This window comes from Sinohyriopsis cumingii, chromosome 15 (genome assembly GCF_028554795.1).
Source record: "Sinohyriopsis cumingii isolate HCF-2022 chromosome 15, ASM2855479v2, whole genome shotgun sequence".
Taxonomy (NCBI): domain Eukaryota; kingdom Metazoa; phylum Mollusca; class Bivalvia; order Unionida; family Unionidae; genus Sinohyriopsis; species Sinohyriopsis cumingii.
In genome coordinates this window covers 45,702,564-45,722,904 of record NC_142975.1, presented here as the reverse complement: position 1 = coordinate 45,722,904, position 20,341 = coordinate 45,702,564, and the positions used below count along the sequence as shown (strand labels likewise).

General features: G+C 40.5%; 1 protein-coding gene across 1 annotated transcript in view; it reads left to right on the top strand.

Moving 5' to 3' along the window:
• Nucleotides 1-15,832: 15,832 nt before the first annotated feature.
• Nucleotides 15,833-20,341, top strand: part of LOC149781726 (endothelin-converting enzyme homolog) — a 181,165-nt gene continuing 176,656 nt past the window's right edge. Inside the window, exon 1 of the mRNA XM_089935835.1 lies at nt 15,833-15,929. Coding sequence (XP_089791961.1) covers nt 15,927-15,929 — 3 coding nt within the window. The 5' untranslated portion in view covers nt 15,833-15,926. The remainder of the gene's footprint in view (nt 15,930-20,341) is intronic.

Sequence of the window (20,341 nt, the reverse complement as noted above, 5' to 3'; positions counted from 1 at the left end):
TCTTCGCCAAATGGTTCAAAAGAAAATTCCCATTCGTCAAAAGAAGATGTTGGTCCAACGTGGAGGCATTTTACCCCTATTGTTAGGCCCCATACTGAAAGGAGTCTTGGGAACCATGTTGGGAGGACTGGTGGTAGCAAGATAAAAAGGCCCTCGGAAGTCCCAAGATCTCAGAATCGACCCCTGACAACCCCATGGAAGGACGAAAACTAGCTTTAGTGCCTTACAAACGATGGATGGAATACCATCGGTGGCAAGAACAACGCATCCCGCATTTACCTCCCAATCCCCATTTGAGCGAGATGTCCCAGTTACAACACGAATTGCAGTCCTTGATGGATCGCCAAGATTTGTCCGAAACAGAAAAATCGCAAAAGTACGGTCAACTCTTGCAACGACTGCAACTCTTTCACCAGAAAGCTTTAGACGAAACAGCTCTACCCACTCTGAAAGATTTTAAGACCTTGATGAAAAGTCCAGCACCATCATCACTACCACCACCACCACTACTACCATCCCCAGGGGTCACCAGAGATGCTACCCCACGAAGACCTGAGGAAGAAGAGATGCGAGAAGTGTTTCAAACACCGTCAGCAGCTCCCATTTCGAGTAAGATTGAAGCATCCTTGTTGACCCCGTCCCCCACACCCCAACGAGAAGAAATGAAAGCTTGGGTTAAAAAGATGATGTCCACTCCTCCTTCGACAGAAGTGAAAAAGAAAGAAGGGAAACCAGAAGTGAAAAAAGAAAAGAAAACCAAAGCCATTCCATTGCCACCTCCACCACCACTACCTTCGACTTCTACTCCCGTAGCCCATCGGACATGTAAATCCATTTCTAAACCACCCTTTCGACCCACCCAAAGTAGCATCACCGAAGAGTGGATGACTTATTAACAAACAAACAAACACAAAAAATGCAAAAAGTCTTAGCCAGCATTTACTACGATCCCTCCCATCCTGCAGGTTACGCAGGAGTTCAAAAATTGTATCGTGCTGCCAAAACTCGATTGAAAAGTCTCCGTTTACCTCAAGTGCAACGATGGTTACAAGAACAAGCTACCTACACTTTACACAAACCCATTCGACGCAAGTTTGCCAGAAGTCGCACCCGAGTGGAAGGCATCGATCATCAATGGCAAGCCGATTTAGCCGATGTCTCTCATTTGGCCAGCTACAATCGTGGCTACAAATATTTGTTTTGTGTCATCGACGTCTTTTCCAAATTTGCCTGGGTCGTGCCCTTGACTTCCAAATCGAGCAGCGAGTTAGTGCGAGCCCTGCAACGAGTGTTGAAACAAAGTGGTCGTCACCCTCTTCGATGGCAAACGGACAAAGGTACCGAAGTTCTGAACCAAGTTTTCCTAAAAGAATTAAAGAAACGTGACATCCATTTTTTTACCACCGAGAATCCCGAAACCAATGCCAGCATCGTGGAACGTTTTCAACGCACTTTGAAAGAACGCATGTGGAAATATTTTACCCATCACCACACTCTGAAGTACATCGACATCTTACCGCACCTGGTGCAAGCGTACAACCAATCTTACCATCGAAGCATCGGACGTGCCCCGCAAGAAGTGACTCCCGACAACGAAGTGTTGGTGTTTGAGCGCCTGTTTGGTACGTCCCCGACGAGGGCTGTCCCCAAGAAAAGTGGCGAGTTGGCCGTAGGAGAATGGGTGCGCATTGGCAAAACCAAAGGCACTTTCGACAAAGGTTACTTACCTAACTGGACGACCGAATTGTTTCGTGTCACTGGACGAGTGCATGGCCGTCATCCTGCCGTCTATAAATTGGAAGACATGAACGGAGAAGTGCTCAAAGGAACGTTTTATTTGCCCGAGTTACAACGTGTGACCAAAAAAGAAGACGACGTGTACGACATCGAAAGCATTCTCGAACGCAGAACCCGTAAAGTGGGCAAACGACGTGTCAAAGAAGTCAAAGTACGTTGGAAAGGATATCCACCCAGTTTTGATTCTTGGATCGACGCTTCGCAAGTCATTGACTATAAAAAGAAGTGACCATCATGCCCTTTCACACAGACGCAGCTACGTCGACCACTCCTTCACCTAGTTCTTCTGTGCAAGATTTACAAAAACAACCCTTGTGGGTGTGGTGTGGAGAACGTGTGCCTAAAACGCAAATCGTCTTTTTCTGCCAAATCTTCGTGGTGTATTGTGTTATCGGGGCAGCCATCGCCAATTTGAGTTTGCAACAAGGAGACAAACAATTGTGGACCATTTTATTGAGCAGTTGCATCGGTTACCTGCTTCCCAATCCCTCCCTGAAATTCTCCTCGAACGGGAACCACGGGAACCTTGTGTCCAGTGCCAGTGTCAGTGACCAGTCGAACAACAACAACAACAACAACCCCATTTTGGGCGAAGACACGCCTCTGACGTCCAATAACCCCTCGGACAGCCACAGAACTCTGGAATTATGTGTCACCAAAACCAATTTTACTTAACCTTACCCAGTGACAGTGTCCATGGAGGTGTTTCCCCACAACACGTTGTGCTGTTACACAGCCAAATTACCTCAGACCATCCCCTTAGATCACGAAGCACATTGGGAAGTGGCTTTAGTGGAAATCATTCACCCGACCCAAGTCCTCAATGTCCTTCCCAATCAAAATTTTTTTGATGTGGAAGTTCATGACGAGCAAGTGCAAGAGTACTTGGATAAGAATGTCAAATATGACAAGAAAACCCCTGGCACAAAAAATCAAAAGTCGACTATCTATCACTTGTTCATTCCCTCAGGTTATTATTTTAGTGGTCAACATTTGGTCAGCACCATAGCCACCAGGTTTAATGGCGTGTTTCTTAAAGCTTTGGAGCATGTCAGAAAAAGTGTCACCATGGAATACCACAAAGCAGCTCGTCGCTTCTCGATGAAATTTGACGGGAGTAAAATCCTGTCCATTTTATTTTGTCCTGAATTGTATGACATGTTGGGCGGAGTCATGAACATGAGAATGGCCACGAATTACCAATCATTTACGACAACGAGTCTTTTATCAAGTTATTTCGTACCCCGGTAGAACTGAATCAAGGACTGAATTTGATGTTCGTGTATTCCGATGTGGTGGAGTACAACGTGGTGGGACACACCTCCGTGCCGTTACTGCGTGTCATTCCTTTCAAAGTGGATTCTGCCACGAACGCTGACGAGGAAGGTGGAAACACTTACCACGTCCACCGCGAATTTGTACATCCTCACTATTTGCCTGTCAGCAAGTCGTATTTGGACACGGTCAACATTACTATAAAAGGAGATTTGGGACAAAATATTCCATTCACCAAAGGAAAAGTCACGGTGAAACTCCATTTTCGAAAACGGTTTTCTCACGACTCGTAAGTCATGTATCCAGTGTACCGAGGGGTTGCTCGACAGCGAGGACACGGTTTAGGAGATATGTTAAAATCGGCCTTTCGTTCGGTGGCCCCGGTGTTGAAACCGATGGTGACACACGGATTGCACGCCTTGAAAGATGCGGCACTGACACAAGGCAAAGAATTTCTCCAAAATGTCATCATCGACAAACAAAACCCTAAAGAAGCCTTCATGAGGGCAGGCAAAAATGTCTTGCTGCAAACGGGCAAAGTCCTTTTGGGCCGACGAGACACACCTATAAATGCCCTGCACGCTACCGAGTCAGGCATTCAGCAAGGACAAGGCAGAAAGAGACGACGAAGAAAACACCCTTTCACCAGACTGCACACTTCTAAAGCTAGAAAGGCAAAGAAAAGAAGAACCGTTCGAGACTTAGACGTTTTCGATTATTGAGGCACAGAACAAAATGATGCACCGAGAATCTTGCGCTTGTTCCAAGTCGGAACTGGATATGTTTGCCATGCCCCCCACCATGATGACGATGCAAGAATCCCAGTGGGTGGAATTTCATCCGGTCTCCTCATTGACCGATTCCGCTCCCATCGAGTTTGAAATCAAAGGACAGCCCGAAGATTACATCGAGCTGAATAGCAGTTACTTGTACTTGAAAGTGAAAGTGATCGAACCACCCAACGCTAACATAGACAATGATGATGCAGTAGCTCCCGTCAATAATTTCATGCATTCCTTGTTTAGCGAAGTGGACTTGTACTTGAATAACAAACTGGTCAGCAGCAGCATGGATACTTACCCTTACCGAGCGTACCTGGAAAATCTCTTGACGTACGGAAAAGAAGCAAAGAACACTCATCTGGATGCTTGCGTGGTATGGAAACCTGACCAAGCGACTAAGTTCAACGGCATTACACTTGCTGGGGATACTTCAAATCCAACGGGATTTGTAGAACGACGAAAGAAAATTGCACTAAGTCGTACTTTAGAACTGATGGATCGTTTGCATTTGGACATGTGGTTACAAGAAAAGTATTTGCTGAACGGGGTGGATATACGCTTGAGACTGAATCTCGGTAGCGCCCCTTTCCATTTAATGGCTGCTGCTGATGCCGCTTACAAAACTATCATTCAAGAAGTCAGACTCTACGTGCGTCGCGTGGAAGTGTTACCTAAAGTGGGAAACGACATCAGTCAGACGTTGAGCAGTTCGACCGCCAAGTATCCGATCCGACAAGTGGAAGTGAAAACGTTCACGATTCCCACTGGACAGCGATCCATGATCGAAGATCATCTGTTCCAAGGACAGTTACCCAAGCGTTTAATCCTTGGTATGGTCTTAAATTCAGCCTTCAACGGAGCCTACCACGAAAATCCTTTTGAGTTTCAACACTTTGGCGTGTCCAAGATCGAAGTCAGTCGCGATGGCAAGACCTTGTGTACCCGACCTTTCGAACCTAACTTTGGTGCCGCGAAGAATTACTTGAGATCGTACTTGTCCTTGTACGAAGCTACCGGTCAGTTAGGAACCAACACCAGTCACGGTATTACGTACGAGGATTATGCAGGAGGCTATGCTTTGTGGGCTTTTGATTTCACTCCAGACCAAGGCAGCGACGAGGGACATTTCCACCCTATAAAATCCGGCCAGATTCGAGTGGAAATTCAGTTTGCGAGTGCTCTACTCCACACGGTGAACGTCATCCTGTATGCCGAATTCGATAATACCATAGAAATCAACAGTTTGAGAGAAGTCATTCTAGATTATTAGAAGCCATGGAAGACTGTTATCCCTCTTTACCTAGTGGAGAAACTTTGGAGATGGAATGTGAGGAGACCGTGGAAAAAGAAGAAGTTATCATGATGAAGTCAAGATGGCCAGAACAAGAAGCCCATTTAGTCTCCTGTTTTGCCAAACACTTGGTCGAAAAAATGACGGAATTGATCAAGAAAGATTGCTATGGATGTCAAAACGATCATCCCAGTCAAATTCAACACGATAAATGCCTGATGCTGAGTCAAGAAGAAAAATTGGACGAGTATCTGAACGATGCTTGGAGTCTCATCTCGGACGAAGACGTGTTGCATAAGTGGTATAAAGACTTGCGTGAACATTCTTGTCCACCATTAACCACTCAAGAAATCGATCGCATCGAAGCTCTCCTGAATCAAAGTGAGGAGACGAAACGAAGAAACGGTTATTTGTCAGACATTTTCAAGCAAAAAGTCAGGATCGAATTGATGACTTATTATTACCTGTGAAGAAGAAAAAAAACAAAACATGGATACCTGGGAACTTTATTACCTTTTGAACCACAGTTCGTACACTGCTTCTTGGAATCCTGTCGTCTGTGCTAAAGATGAACTCCCTCATCGCAAACCTCAAGACCATCAAGTTTATGTGATCAACACGGACGACAGTCATCTCCCAGGAACCCACTGGGTAGCCGTCTACTTTCCTCAAGAAGGATGCGTGGAATATTTCGATTCGTATGGATTGCCCCCTTTGGAAGACGATATCATTGACTTTATGAGAAGAAATGCTCAGACCACCCGATTCAATAATGTGAAATTACAAGGCACAGATTCCTTGGTGTGTGGACAATATTGTGTGTATTTTCTGCATCATCGCAGCCTGGGCTATTCCTTAGAACATTTAGTGACTCATTTTGATCCTCGTTCTTCTTCTAGAAATGATGTGAAGGTAGATCGATGGTTTTGTGACCATTATGCTCATCTTTTGTCTCAAGCTAGGAAACGTAGTGTCCATCAATGGCCTAATGACTTCCAACAGTGGAAATCACAATTTCATTCACAACGTTGTCAGCCCTGTTTAAAGTAGAGTGTGAATTAAAAAAAAAATGTGATTTGAAAAAAATGTTTGATGTTATAATGTTGGATTATTGTTAAAAATGTTAGAGTTATTGGTTAGTGTTAAGTGATTTTTGAATAAAAAATGTTGTGTTTTGAAAAAAATGCCTTTGTCGTTTGTTTGGCTATAAGAATGTTGATTCATGCTCTTTGACTTCTTACTATCCCTCTCATGACACTCATTGAACGTTCCGGCTCGAAAAAAACCGTAGATGGATGTTTTCCTTCACGTCCGCGCTTTGACTTTAAGAACCGAGGCAATTTCCATTCTAACCATCCATTGTCGACTCATCCTCCTACGAAGATGTGCTCCAAACTAGCTAAGCTAAACGAAGCCTACGTGAATTTACATAGGGTCAGACACAGCCTGATACCAAAGCCAGAAGAAATAGAGAATGTGAGAATGTTAAAAGTCACTGAAGACCTGATAGAAGAGCTCTTCAGAGAAGAAGTGAACAGGGAGAACTAAGAATGGACAGAGAAGTACAGACTTCAGAGACAGCAGCAACAGCAACAACAACAACATCAGCAGCAGCAGGAACCTGAACCTGACAGAGGCTTTGTCGATTGTCGTATCGACACCAAAGAGTTCTTCTTCTCTTTCCGAAGAAGCAGACCTATCGTCAGAAAGTCTATCCTCAAAGGACGTCGCATTCTTAGAAATTAAAAGATTGCCATAGCAATAAAATAAAAAAAAAAAATAAAAAAAAAAAAAAAAATTTAAAAAAAGCCCTTTTCAGGGCTACCCCAATACTCTAGAAAAGAAATAACAATCGATTTGCCAATGTGTGTAGGTAGAGTAGTGTGAATATAAACACTGACTCTTTTTTCTTAGTGTGAGGGTATGTGTTTGTGTATAGGATTGTGTGTTTGTAAGTGCTAACGTACGTTTGTGTGGATAGTAGATTAAGATCATGTTTTTTTGCTGTTTGACGTGTGGGAAGAGTAGATTTGGGGTTTGATTGCTTTGCGTATGTGGATAGTATATTGAAGTGATTAATGAAAATTTTTAGAATAGTAATGGGTAGTATAAGAAAGTGAGTGAGTGTTTCTTTTAGGTCCGCGCGTTGTTTGGTGATGATCTAGGTAAGATCAATTTTGTTTTAGGGGGATGTTTTCCATCACGTCCGCGCTTTCAGTATAAATTTAAACTCGCTGGGCAGTCTAGCTACCCTGTTCATTCGTTGACAAGACAATGAATACCAGAATTGTGAAACTGCTAGAACTCCAGATGCACCTGGAATATGCCAGGCGCATACTAAATGAACTGGCCGCGGAGGCCATTGTCGAAGTGGCAAGGATGAAAGAGGAGGAGGAAAGAAGAAAAAAAGAAGAGGGGGAAAAGGAGAGAGAAAATTTCAGAATCCCAGAGACAGAAAATTGGGATTCTCAAGCCACTTATCCCGCCTCTGCACTCCCAAGAAGAAAGGTAAAAGGAGACTGGGGAAGAAGATGCGTGTGTGTCGCCAGGCCAGGAAGGTGCCAGCATTAGATAGGTGCATCTGGAGTTAAAAAAACCCAGCCCTTTTCAGGGCTACCCAATACCCTAGAAAATAAAATAACAATCAATTTGACAATGTGTAGGTAGAGTAGTGTGAATATAAACACTGACTCTTTTTTAGTGTGAGTGTATGTGTTTGTGTGTTTGTGTTTGTAAGCGCTCACGTACGTTTGTGTGAATAGTAGATTATGGGTTTGTTTATTGTTTCTTAGCGTATGTGGAGAGTATAGTTTGGGTTTTGTAACGGCTCACGTAAGATTGTGTGGATAGTAGATTATGGATTTTGTTTTAATGATTTGCGTGTAAATAGTAGATGTGGGGTTTGTTTATTGCTGGTTCACGTATGTGGATAGTATATTATATGACATGAGAAAGTAGGGGGATGTTTTCCTTCACGTCCGCGCGTTCTTTGGTCATGAACTAGGTAATATCAATTTTATGTCTTAGGGGGATGTTTTCCATCACGTCCGCGCTTTTCGTATAAGAACCCACAGTGTTCGTCGTTCAAACCATTCTACAGAGAAGATGGCTTCAAACCACCTGGATAAAATGCAAACATTACAAGACGTCCTGGACAATTTGGGCATGATGGAACAAATGCTAGTGAGACTAAATGAAGACCACTATTCTTATAGTCCCCATCGAGTAAAGATGGAGATTAATAACACTGGTCAACAGTGAAATCATTACTGACTTGAAAAGGCCCTAATCTGTAGTATTTTGGTGTGCCGAACACGAATATAACCGTGAAAAATTTGTATTGGCTCTCGTTTTGAAGATATTCATATACCTCATTTTCTATGTTTCACTGTGTAAATTTCTCCAGTAGGACTGCAGCAACATCCGGAATAATGATGTAACATTGCATAATACCATCATGCTCACATCATCCACAGTTGATTGCATCATTTTCTGATGCAATGCAATACTAATGCCATGCGGCTGCTGAAGTAAGTTGACGTCAGCAGTGTACTATACATGTGTAGGCCTATTATACTAATGCCAGGCGGCTGCTGAAGCTGACGTAAGCAGTGTACTATATAAAGCCCAATCAGATAGGTTCAGCATTTAAAATATTTTAGACGTTGTGCGAGACAGTTCAAGCTACTGTTACATAAAACTTATTATTTTATCCATTTACGTACAATAAAGAACAGTAATGCCTCGAAAGTGTGTTAATACCGCGGACAATTTTTGCTATATTTGTGGGGAAGTGACATTTGCCAACCAGAAGAAAAGTATCAATTCTCAAGTGAAGAAGGCATATCATCTTTACTTCGGATGCAAGGTTGGTGACCAAGACAAGCCTTGGGCTCCGCATATATGCTGTGCTACATGTACAACACAGCTTTCACAGTGGTTGAATTGCAAAAGGTCATCAATGCCGTTTGCAGTCCCAATGGTGTGGAGAGAGCCAAGCAACCACCTAAATGACTGTTACTTCTGCTTGGTTCCTCCTCTTTCCGGCGGAATAACGAAGCGAAAGAAGTCGAGAATAGTCTACCCAAACATTCCGTCTGCATTGAGACCAGTTCCACATGGTGAGGGACTTCCTATTCCAGAACCTCCAGCAGAATATTCTCTTGATTCATCTGACGAAGACAAAGGTGAGTCGACCTGTTCTTCTCCTGGTCCATCAGCATGCAGTGATCCAGATTTTCACTGTGGTGCATCATCAACCCCACACAGAATAACACAGGAAGAACTAAATGACCTGATTCGTGATTTGGACTTATCAAAGAACAAGGCACAATTGCTAGGATCAAGACTCCAACAATGGAATCTTCTAGAAGAAGATGTCACAATTACTGCATATCGAAAGCGCCACCAGCAATTGGAGCCTTTCTTCAGAAAGGAAAGTAATCTGATATTCTGTTCCGATATTGAGGGCCTCATGAATGCTTTAAAAATCACTCATGACCCACAAGAATGGAGACTATTTGTGGACTCTTCGAAACTGAGTCTCAAGGCTGTGCTTTTGCACAATGGAAACATTCTTCCATCTATTCCAGTAGCGTATGCTGTCCACATGAAAGAGACATACGATAACTTAAGGCAGCTACTGAATTCCATTGAGTATAACAAGTACAGCTGGCACCTCTGTGGTGATTTGAAGGTAGTTGCCCTTTTAATGGGACTGCAGCAAGGATATACAAAATACATGTGTTTCTTATGCGAGTGGGATAGCCGAGCAAGGGAAATGCACTACATGAGGAAGGAATGGACTCACAGGCAGAATGTAGCCATTGGAGAGAAGAATATCCAACACCCAGCTCTGGTTGAGGCTCAGAAAATCTTGCTACCACCCCTTCACATCAAACTAGGTTTGATGAAGAACTTCGTGAAAGCCATTGACCGGACTTTGCCAGCATTCCGATACCTGCATGAAAAATTCCCTCGACTCAGCGAAGCAAAGATTAAAGAGGGAGTTTTTGTGGGTCCTCAGATTCGAGAGCTTTTCAAAGATGACCGGTTCAACAACTTGCTGGAAGGTGACGCGAAACAAGCATGGAATGCTTTTCGCCTAGTTTCTACAAACTTCCTCGGAAATGTTAGGGCAGAAAACTATAAGGAACTAGTAGAAGACATGTTGATGAAGTATAAGAAACTTGGCTGCAATATGTCTCTAAAGATTCACTTCCTTCCTTCCCATTTGGATTTCTTTCCTAGCAACTGTGGTATTGTTAGTGATGAACACGGCGAACGTTTTCATCAAGATATCGCAACAATGGAACAAAGATACCAGGGAAAATGGTCCACTACAATGCTGGCTGACTACTGCTGGACACTCCTCAGAGATGCTCCCGAACAGCTGTACAAGAGACAGGCGAAGAAATCTAAGATGTAGTCAATGACTTGATTTTTTATAGGTAGGCTATTACAGTTGACCTTTTACTATTGGAATGCATTTCGTTATGTAAACATTAATTTCTTGCAGATTACAAAAAAACTAGAGCCAATTTTGCAATTTGACTGTCATATTCGTGTTCAGCACATAAAAATTGATAAGAATTGACTAATTTTATTTCAGTAACATGACTTTTGTAAAAATTTGTTGTCCAGTGTAACTTAAGAAAAGTAAAGGACATGATAAGTGGTGTGATGAAAGAAATAAAGGAGGAGAAGGAGGATAAAGAGGAAAGGATAAGGATAAGAGAATGGAATGAAAAAATTGAAAAAGAAGAAGAAAATGAGAAGAGGAAGAAAGAAGAGGAGGAGAAGAAGAAAGAAGAGGAGGAGAAAAAAAGAAAGAAAAGAAGAGAAAGAGTGTAGGAGAGAAAAAAAGAAGTTGGTGGAGAAAAAGAAGAAATTACAAGCAGAAGAAACCCAAAGGCCCTTTTCAGGGCCACCCACATTTCTCGAAAAGAGAATGACTTTCGATTACCTACCCTTTTTTAAATTTTTTTTAAAACAAAATAATTAAATTCCCATTGTCCCTAGACAGACCCAAACTCTATTCCCCGTGTTCAATTCCCCTTGTCCCTAGACAAGCCCAAACTCTATTCCCCATGTTCAATTCCCTTTGACGCTAGAGTGGCCCAGGGTTTTTTCTCCATGTTCAATTTCCCTTGACGCTATAGTGGCCCAGGGTTTTTCTCCATGTTAAATTTTCCTTGACGCTATAGTGGCCCGGGGGGGGGGGGGTCTGTAATGCTAATTCCCATTGACGCTAAAGTGGCCCCTTCACTACTGGTATGGTTGATTTTGATAACGCGTCAAGTGCATTAATTACTTCACGGCCACATATCAGAGGATCAGTTAGTGTTTGTGTTGGTAGCGTTGAATACCAGACTGGAATGGGAGGGGTAGTTCTTTGACTTTGTGTACGTATTTTAGAAATTCAACTGGCGGTGCTAACCCGTACGCATCGAAGTAAACAATTCCACGTGGATGCATCGCTTCAGCAACCCAGTGAGTTCCTGGACCATCGCTGTTATCGAGATTAATAATTCCAGTTTCTGGATTATTTGGTTCACGCGGTAACTGTTCTCTCATAAAAACACCTCTGAATTATTTTATATTTAATTGTTTAGCGGCATCGAGTAAATCAAAATTTGACATCGGCGTCAACGGCGTTTGTGGTTCCATAAGGGCGGAGTTCCTGGAAGTCTTAGACCCGCTCCCTTTTTTGTATCCTTTTCCAGTTGCTTTCTTTAAACAGCACCTACCGCAGCTACGTTTGCGACAGCTGGAGCATCAGCAGCAATTAATGCTGGTATTGCTGCAAGAAGTGGAAATATACCACCGGTTTTAATCATGTCGCTTATATCTCTTGGAGCGAAATCAAGTTGAATTCCGGTTTTTGTTTGCTTCGCTTTATTGAAATGTTTTAGCTGAGTTTTAGTCAACGATAACTTGTTTGGACCACCATTAGCGATTTGATCTTGTTTTAGTGTTATCGTTGCCCCGGTTGCGCTCGCCTTTTTCGATTGTAATCTTTTCACCTGACCGGGAGTCAGAGTGACATTAATGTGACTATATGACATTTTTATAATTAACGCAATTGGTCTAATTGTCTACATGTTTTCCACTGGTGCATCAACGACTCTCATTCGACCACTAGCACCTTCAAGTAACATTGCTTTGTCACTGAGTATGACCGCGATTGTTCTGTAACCAGCGTCGGCACCAGCTGGCGGACTATTAACACAAGCTCGGAAGTGTATATCAACGACAGATTGCTTGGACAAATCAAGATGCTCCAGCGGAAAGTAATACATCAGATACTTCGTTGTAAACTTTTATATTTGCAGCCCAGTATCTATATTTATATAACGCACCAGGAATGTCAGCAAACAATGACGAAACTTGATGGTATATCTTCAGACGGTTCTTGTTGTCCCTTTATTCTCAACGAAACCTCGGTAACGTCGAATTGGTCAAATATCATTTCTGAACGTTTCTGACTATTCAACCGATTTTTATTTTGCAACGTAACAAAAATATGTCGTGGCGCAGAAACACCTTGTTGTGATGCTATATGCCAGGTAAATGTACCTTTGATGGCACTTTGGATGGCGTCTGTGGTTACTGTAAGCCACGATAGCAATGAGTTACCGCCTTGATTCATAAAAGAGAGTAATCGCGGTTCTTGTGTAACCGATGTAGTTAATACCGGCATGCACAGTGAGAGTTTTGTTATATTTACTTTACCAGCATCAGCAACGCCATCTCCTCGCCAGATCACATCATTGTCATCACCTTTTCTTATGAGTACAACTGTGTGTTTAGCTCCAAAGATAAGTTTTCTAATATCCCTGCAAAATCCGAGAATGTGAGACTCGTAGTATATTGAATATGATCGGCGTTGTTGGTAATATCCTTAGCAAACATCATTGATGGACCAGCTGATCTTGTGTAATCATCAGAATATCTTGCTAGACCAATTATTGTTGTAGCAACATCGACATCCTTCTGAATCGATTTGATATTTTTTTCATCAATCATATATGTGGCGCTATCAAACAAGGCCATGATCCCATTATTTACAAAACCAACTCATGAATTGGCATCGTATGCAGCATCATCCGCCTTTACAAGTGCACCTTCTACTTCAATAAAAGCCTCGGCGGGCAAGAAATATCTACTTGTATCATGAACTTGAAGTTCGACACGCCCCCGTTGATTTGGTTGGCGCGCCATAGGAATACAATTTATAATCACTTACTGATTTATCTTAGGGGACCGGTTCATCTATGTCGAATGCTGTGTCGGATATGCGTTTGAACATTTTATACAATTACGTATTTTCCAAATGGTGATCTAAATTATTGTCTGACACGAAGTCCACTTCCTGCTATCAAATTTGCAATATTTTTTTCTGCTTCATTAACCCCTTGATTTATTAAGACTGCTAGTTTCTGATTTGCAGCTTGATTTACTACTTTACTGACATTTGCAGGCATATCTCTGGTGCTCGCCAGTTTTAATGGTGCTAATGATTGTCGTCTTATTAATCGTGCTAGTCTTTCTTTGATTGCCGAAAACGCCTTACCAGCAACATCGACGATTGCACAAGGAGCTTTTTCACCAACAACATTAATAGCTTTCATCGATAATTGTTTTGCAAGAGGTCACGCTTTTGGTGCTAACCCCGCGAATAACCCCTGAACAACATCACAGAGTCCATCTCCGTAAGTTGGTCTATAGATTGGTAATCGTGAGTTTACTGCTCTGACCTGTACGGGTCTATAATGTATATTATACATGATCATTTTATTATATTTGCTATTGTTTAACAACTAGTCACTATGATAGTCATCAACGAGTTCATCAATGAGTTCTCGGTAAACACCAGCATCTGTGATACCGCCTTGAAATAATCGTCGACAGATATGAGCTGCTTCATTAATTATTTCTGGTGAGTTATTTCCAGCTCGTTTTCCTCCTATGAGAACTTCCAGCCGTTCCACATCAAGCACTATGTTTTCAGGGCATGGTGTTAATATTCCTGATCCGGTTTTTTGTACTAGTCGGCTGTGCTGTTATCGGTGTTGTTTTTAACGGTGTTGACATCTGCGTTTACAACAGGACTTGCAACGACTCTTGCTTTAACATCTTTCTTAAATTGTGTAAACTCATCGTCGTACTTTCCCGTGACCCGATGAATATTTTTATGTGTAGCAAACACCAACCGTTGCTACTAGTCATAATTCAACGGTGGTGAACCCGGTTCCAGGTGACGGGCATAATCATTAAATTCACCTACAAGATCAACCGCATTATCGTAATTTTTCAACTTGATATTTTTTGCCACATCCTCCCTGATTTTTGCTTTACCACGTTGGTATTCCGGCGGAGCTTCGGCTTCAGGTGGCGTTTCTGGTGCATCTACGAAAACTTCTCCGGGCGGTCTTGTTGCAACTTCCCTGATAGAAGTGGCCGCCCTAGCGGCTGCTGCAGCGGATCTTTCAGCTGCGGCTGCTAACCGCCTTGTTGCAACATTTTGTTGTTGAGCAGTACGCGCTAACGATGTAGAAACAGGCTTAAATAATAGTTCAGATGATTCTGCGAAACCTTCTTGTGCTTCCTGCCGCGCTTGTAAGTTTTTTTCTGAACTCATCTCTGACAGGAATAAAAAATTGTATTGCTTCTAGTCACTCTCTAGCTAGTCTAGCTGTGTAAGATTCCGGATGTACCATATTATGATATGATAATTTTTTAATTAATTAGCAGCAGGGAGGGTGCTGCCTCCAACTTGGCACCGACACAGTCGCGTATTTCCTTAGATTTTTTCGCTAATCGCGATATGCCGAGTCTGTCAAATTTGAGTCTATTGAGTTAGGCGAACAGGGTTGTCTCATGTCGGGTACTGAGAAAAATCTCGATTTTTTTGCGATTTTCCAGAAAGGCTTGTTTTGCGAAAATACGAGTGAACCAATTAGAGGTTGTTCGCCCTCTCTGCTGCTATTTTAATAATTATGCTTTTATATTTTTAGAATACCTACAACTGAACATAGATGTAGATTAATTTTTCATCTTCCTCTTCAACATGTGTCAGCTTTGGCATAGAAATTTCTTAACGCCTTCATAAACTGGCTATTAAATTTTCCCCAAACTGTATTGTCTTAATTAAAAAGAGCTCATTTATTTGTAAAGACAGAGATAACAGAAAACGGGTTTCCATTTATAAACACTGGTGTTGATATTCAAGAAAAGTAAATCGCTCAGTAAAACACGTATTACGTAACGAGTTGTCTGTCGTGAAATTTGCATGTCACTCAAATCGCAGAAAATAATAATGGTTATTTATGAAAACTAACATGAATTTTCATTGTATTATCTTTAATATGTTTTTTGATTACTTAGTACCACTATCAAGCACCTATGAGCTCTTAGTGCCTTTTAGTATTCTAAATAGTTCTTAGCGGTTTTTACAAGGTCCCGCATCGTCTGCTCGTGGTTAATCTCAAACTAAAATACACATATCAATTTTTCACTTGTGGATATGCTGCAACATGTCTATTTTCCTCTTAAACCCAAGCTTTTAAAAAATATCTAAACCTTGAAGACCAATTTTGTGCAAACTTGAACTAATTTCGGTAATCATGTATATAAATTCTATTTGATATTGAGGTTAATTTCATAATTGTTTAAACATGGCGGACGGAGGAGAGATGCAATTAGTGAATGGTAGCATCTTGCATTAAATTGGCAAAATTGGCACATTGCTTCCTCTTGCATCAAACTGAGACTCACTCATGGTAGGTAGCAAATATTTCGTGCAGAAATCACTTTAAAATACATTTATTTAGCTTTTTTATGAGAGATTCGTTTATGTAAATAGCGTTAATGGAAACGGAATGCCAGGTTCGGTACCTACTATACCCTCGTATTCGCTTAGCCCCCCCACCCGTACCCAGGGTGCAGTTTTTACCACTTTCCGAGTTAAGAAAGGAAAACCATAAACGATATAAACAATGCACATAACTTAGCAGTTTCATTCAACAAAATGTAATTTTTAGCGTGGCTGTCCTTAGAGGGTCACCAACACAGTCAACAAGAACTTCTCTACCAACACATCCGCCATATTTGCGTGGGCGAGTCTATTTTTTAATTTAAAAAAAACAAAACAACAAAACAGGAGTGACTTTGTTTATTGTCTTAAATAAGTATCGATTAATTCCATAATTTTGTGTGTTCCAATACTTGGAACAAATTTACATAAAAATGTTTACCCAGAAAATCTGTGTTTGAAATGTGAACAAATTGGCAAGTTTAGTGGGGAAAATCAGGCTATAAATGATAAATTCATGAACTTTTGTGGATTTTTATCTTGTTGATGATTTTGTTGTTAAAATCTAAAGAAGATACAAATGCTGTGTGCAAATACTACCAGTCATGGCTTAGATTTGGTCCATAAAAGAAAAGGAACATTTTGTGGGGTCTGTGGTAGTGTGGGCTGTATGTCTTTGAAGAATGATTGTTGAAATTTGCAAGGACATTGCGTCTTGTATTCCTGTTTAGTCCAAGCGTCTCCACCCAAAATGTAAAGTGCTAAAGTGTTTGTTATTGTAGTTATATAATGTGTAGTCCGAGTTTCCTCTGACCCTTGTCACCCCATTTTTTTATATTTGGATATTTATGTTGGGGTATAGGGTCAAAGTCCATTCGCTATTGAAAAGTTGGAATTTGCCAACATAATTTGTAGTTGACATGAAGTGGTCCAGCAAAGTTGAACGACCTTTCATCAAGTAATCCCGGCATGAAATCGACAGGAATATGAGTTATTTTCTCAGAAATCGTGAGCATTGAATTTGTTCACATCTTTAACCCACTGACAGATGAGACAAAAGTACATCGTTGCTGAAATTTGACCTGGATCTGGCCATTTGCATCCTGAGTCACATGATTATACAAATCTCACAACCAACCTGTCAGTGACTTCAGAGGCCATATAGTCACGTGATTCGACAAACAAATTTCCAAAGTTGTTGTACATAGAATTTGGACATATTATATACAGAGATCTCGAAAATGCTTAATTATGCGTATTTGGACACCAATTTTTGACCTGGGATGCAGAAAATCACTGAGGCGGGAGTCCTCTGTACGCATGTAATAGGTGTGCGGCAAAATTCAGTCTTGCCAGTCCTGCTTCAGCCACCTGCTTTGTGGGAAAATGTGTTGATCAATTAGCTGTGCTGATATTTACAATGACAGAATTGAGTGACTAAAAGACCCCTTGATGTACATATATGTTGTCATTATAAGAGTACATAAAAAAGAACATGATGCAATAGCTGGGCGGCTAGTTCAAAGGCTTTGACTGGCGGCCGGGTGAGAAAAATGTACTTATATTTACAGTGATTAAATTGAGAGTCAGAAAGACCCAGAGATGTCAATGCAGTCATTTCTAAAAGTACATCAGATAAACAACTTTAGCTTTCGTTATTGTGTTCATTTCCAAATGTATTGGAATAAGTAGTGCACACGACCTCAGAATCAAGACCTTTTGAGACTTAGACAAAATGCCATTCATAAATTTGGATAAGTATTTTTGGATTAAACAGCAAACTTACGAAGACTGTACGAGATTCAGAAGAGTGCTAAAGCTGCTAGAATTGGTAGTTCGGATAGGACAGTAGCGAAGTGTAAGAAAGTGTGTGATTCCTAGCTTAGTGTTTGGAATAAGTCATTACTTGGATTGACAAAATTCAGTATCACTTTGATGGACTAACAAAAGCTATTTAAGAGATACATTGACTAACCATACGTATTTTTAAATGCCCCTTGCCATAGCCCGGTTAGTGTTGTAGTGAAATTTATTCATCAAGATATCAATGGCTAGGCCTAGTTTTGATATCAATTACGTTGACAAACAAACTCTTGCCCATTCACAAGCAGATGTTTTGATAGCTGATTGACCATTAACCCTTTTCCGAGTAAGGTAGCAACTATCAATTTCCTGCATGATATCCTTTGATAATAAAGCATACAAACATATGTTTTAAGATCAGAATTGGTGATCTGGATATATATTAACTGCCTCTTGTACACTATTTCGTTATAAAATTAGTTTCAAACTGTAAGTGAACCAATAGGCCTAACGGGAAATAATGGCGGACTTTGCTAAGTCTGGAATGTAGCAGTTTATTAGATTGTCTGTTTTCGTAAATCATCTGGCAAATATTTTCAGAAAAATATACAAATTATTGAAAGCAAATCCAAGGTATCATTTTATTAAAGATTTAACTTTAAAATGCAAATTAAATAGGTCAGTAACTTATGGGACAATGCTATGTTGTGCTATTCACGAGATGCGTTTTAAGGTCTTAGCTGTTTTCCGACTTGACACATATTTGCGATAATACGGGGGAAAAAACAGCTAATCAGATACTATTTAACCATTGCCTAAAATTACTACAAATATGTATACAAATAAACCATAAATTTGCAATCCTGTCAATGGACAGTTGTAATGAAGCTATATTAAATTGAGTGATCACATTACAAAAACCTCTCCATCTAAAAAGATACACTCACGTCTGTGTTGATTCTGTAGGAAAGAAGGGACTGCAACTTTTGATGGTGGGACTCTTATTTTTACCAAAATGGGAGTCCTGGACTCCTAGTTTTAAAATCTTAGTGAGACCTCTGTATATAGAAGTCACTTAATGTTTGTAAATAAATATGATGCACACTTAATTCTCAACATATTTATTCTGAGAATGACGACCACAAACCTGTCGGTATCACAGCAGGTTGGAGAAAATCATTTTCAGGAATTACCCAGCATGTGTCAGCAAAGTTTTTTGTTAATGTCATGTGACTATCACATTGACATGTGCTCACTGCATAGTGAATCTGGTTTTCTTCAAATTGCTGCACCATTTATAGATTTTCGGTCATTTTCACAATAAATATTTTGAGAAGTTTGTGTTTTTTCATTTTCTATAAAAATTACGTGACTTTCTTCTGTGTTCGATTTGTTTTCCTATAGCAACACTAGAAATTGTTTATTGTTGATATTACAAGATTGTGTGACCTCTGATGTCATTGACATGTAGGTTGCGAGAGTTGTGTAGTCATGTGACTAGAAATGCAAATGGCCAGATCCAGGTCAGATTTCAGCAACGATGTACTTTCGTCTCATCTGACAGCAGATTAAAGAGAACAAATGCTATGATCACAATTTCTGAGAAAATAAATCATATTCCTGTCGATTTCATACAGGTTTATCTCGATGGCAGGTCGTTCAAGTTTGCTGGGCTGGCTAGTAAGCGGCTACCCTTTGGGTCAGAGGAAACTTGGATTATATAATGTGTAGGTCATGATGTAGGTACTCTTTACTGATCTTAAAAATTAAATTTTAATTGTTCATCAAAAATTTTAATGCAAATATATTTTTACCAAAGGCTGTTCATTTTGTTGAGTATACTGCACAATGGTTGTGTTACATCAGTATGGACATGTCATCAAACCAATATGGACTTTTATAATGGCAGACTGGCACAAAATTGGGTATATATTAGCTAATGTCAGATCTGATCATTACAATGCAGTGGTTTAATGCAGGGGTAGTTCACATTTTGTTCAGTGCATGTTGCCTTTATTATGACATAGCACACAAGATTTAGTTTAGTTTGCACTAAATCACGCCTTTTGTTTGGCCTCATCTAAAAATATCAATGTACATTGGGGCATATATAATGATCTTCCGATGAATGTTGATCAATGCAGAACAAAACAAAGTGAATAATCACCATTTAAATTTGGTGCATAATTAAAATCTCAGATGTTTACACCTGTAGCTGAAATAGTTGGTACCAAATGCCAAAATGACCTGTATGGCTTATGCATTAGGCACTTGTCTTGATTGTTGGTCTCAGATTTAATATTAAAATGCAGCTGTATCAAATTATATTCATTTATTTGTATTGATTAATGATAAAATGCTGTAACATGCTCATCCAGATTTTGTATCCAGTGCAAACAAACTCACATTTAAATAATTACTTCCTGTTTCAGGACTTATGCAATTATTAAATTGAAACCTTGTGGTTGCAATGAATGTAATAATGTGATGTATAGAAAGTGATCTGATAACAGATGAAATCCCTGCTGAAAGTATACCTATTACGTAAGCTTCTTACATGTCAAGAACCTGTATATC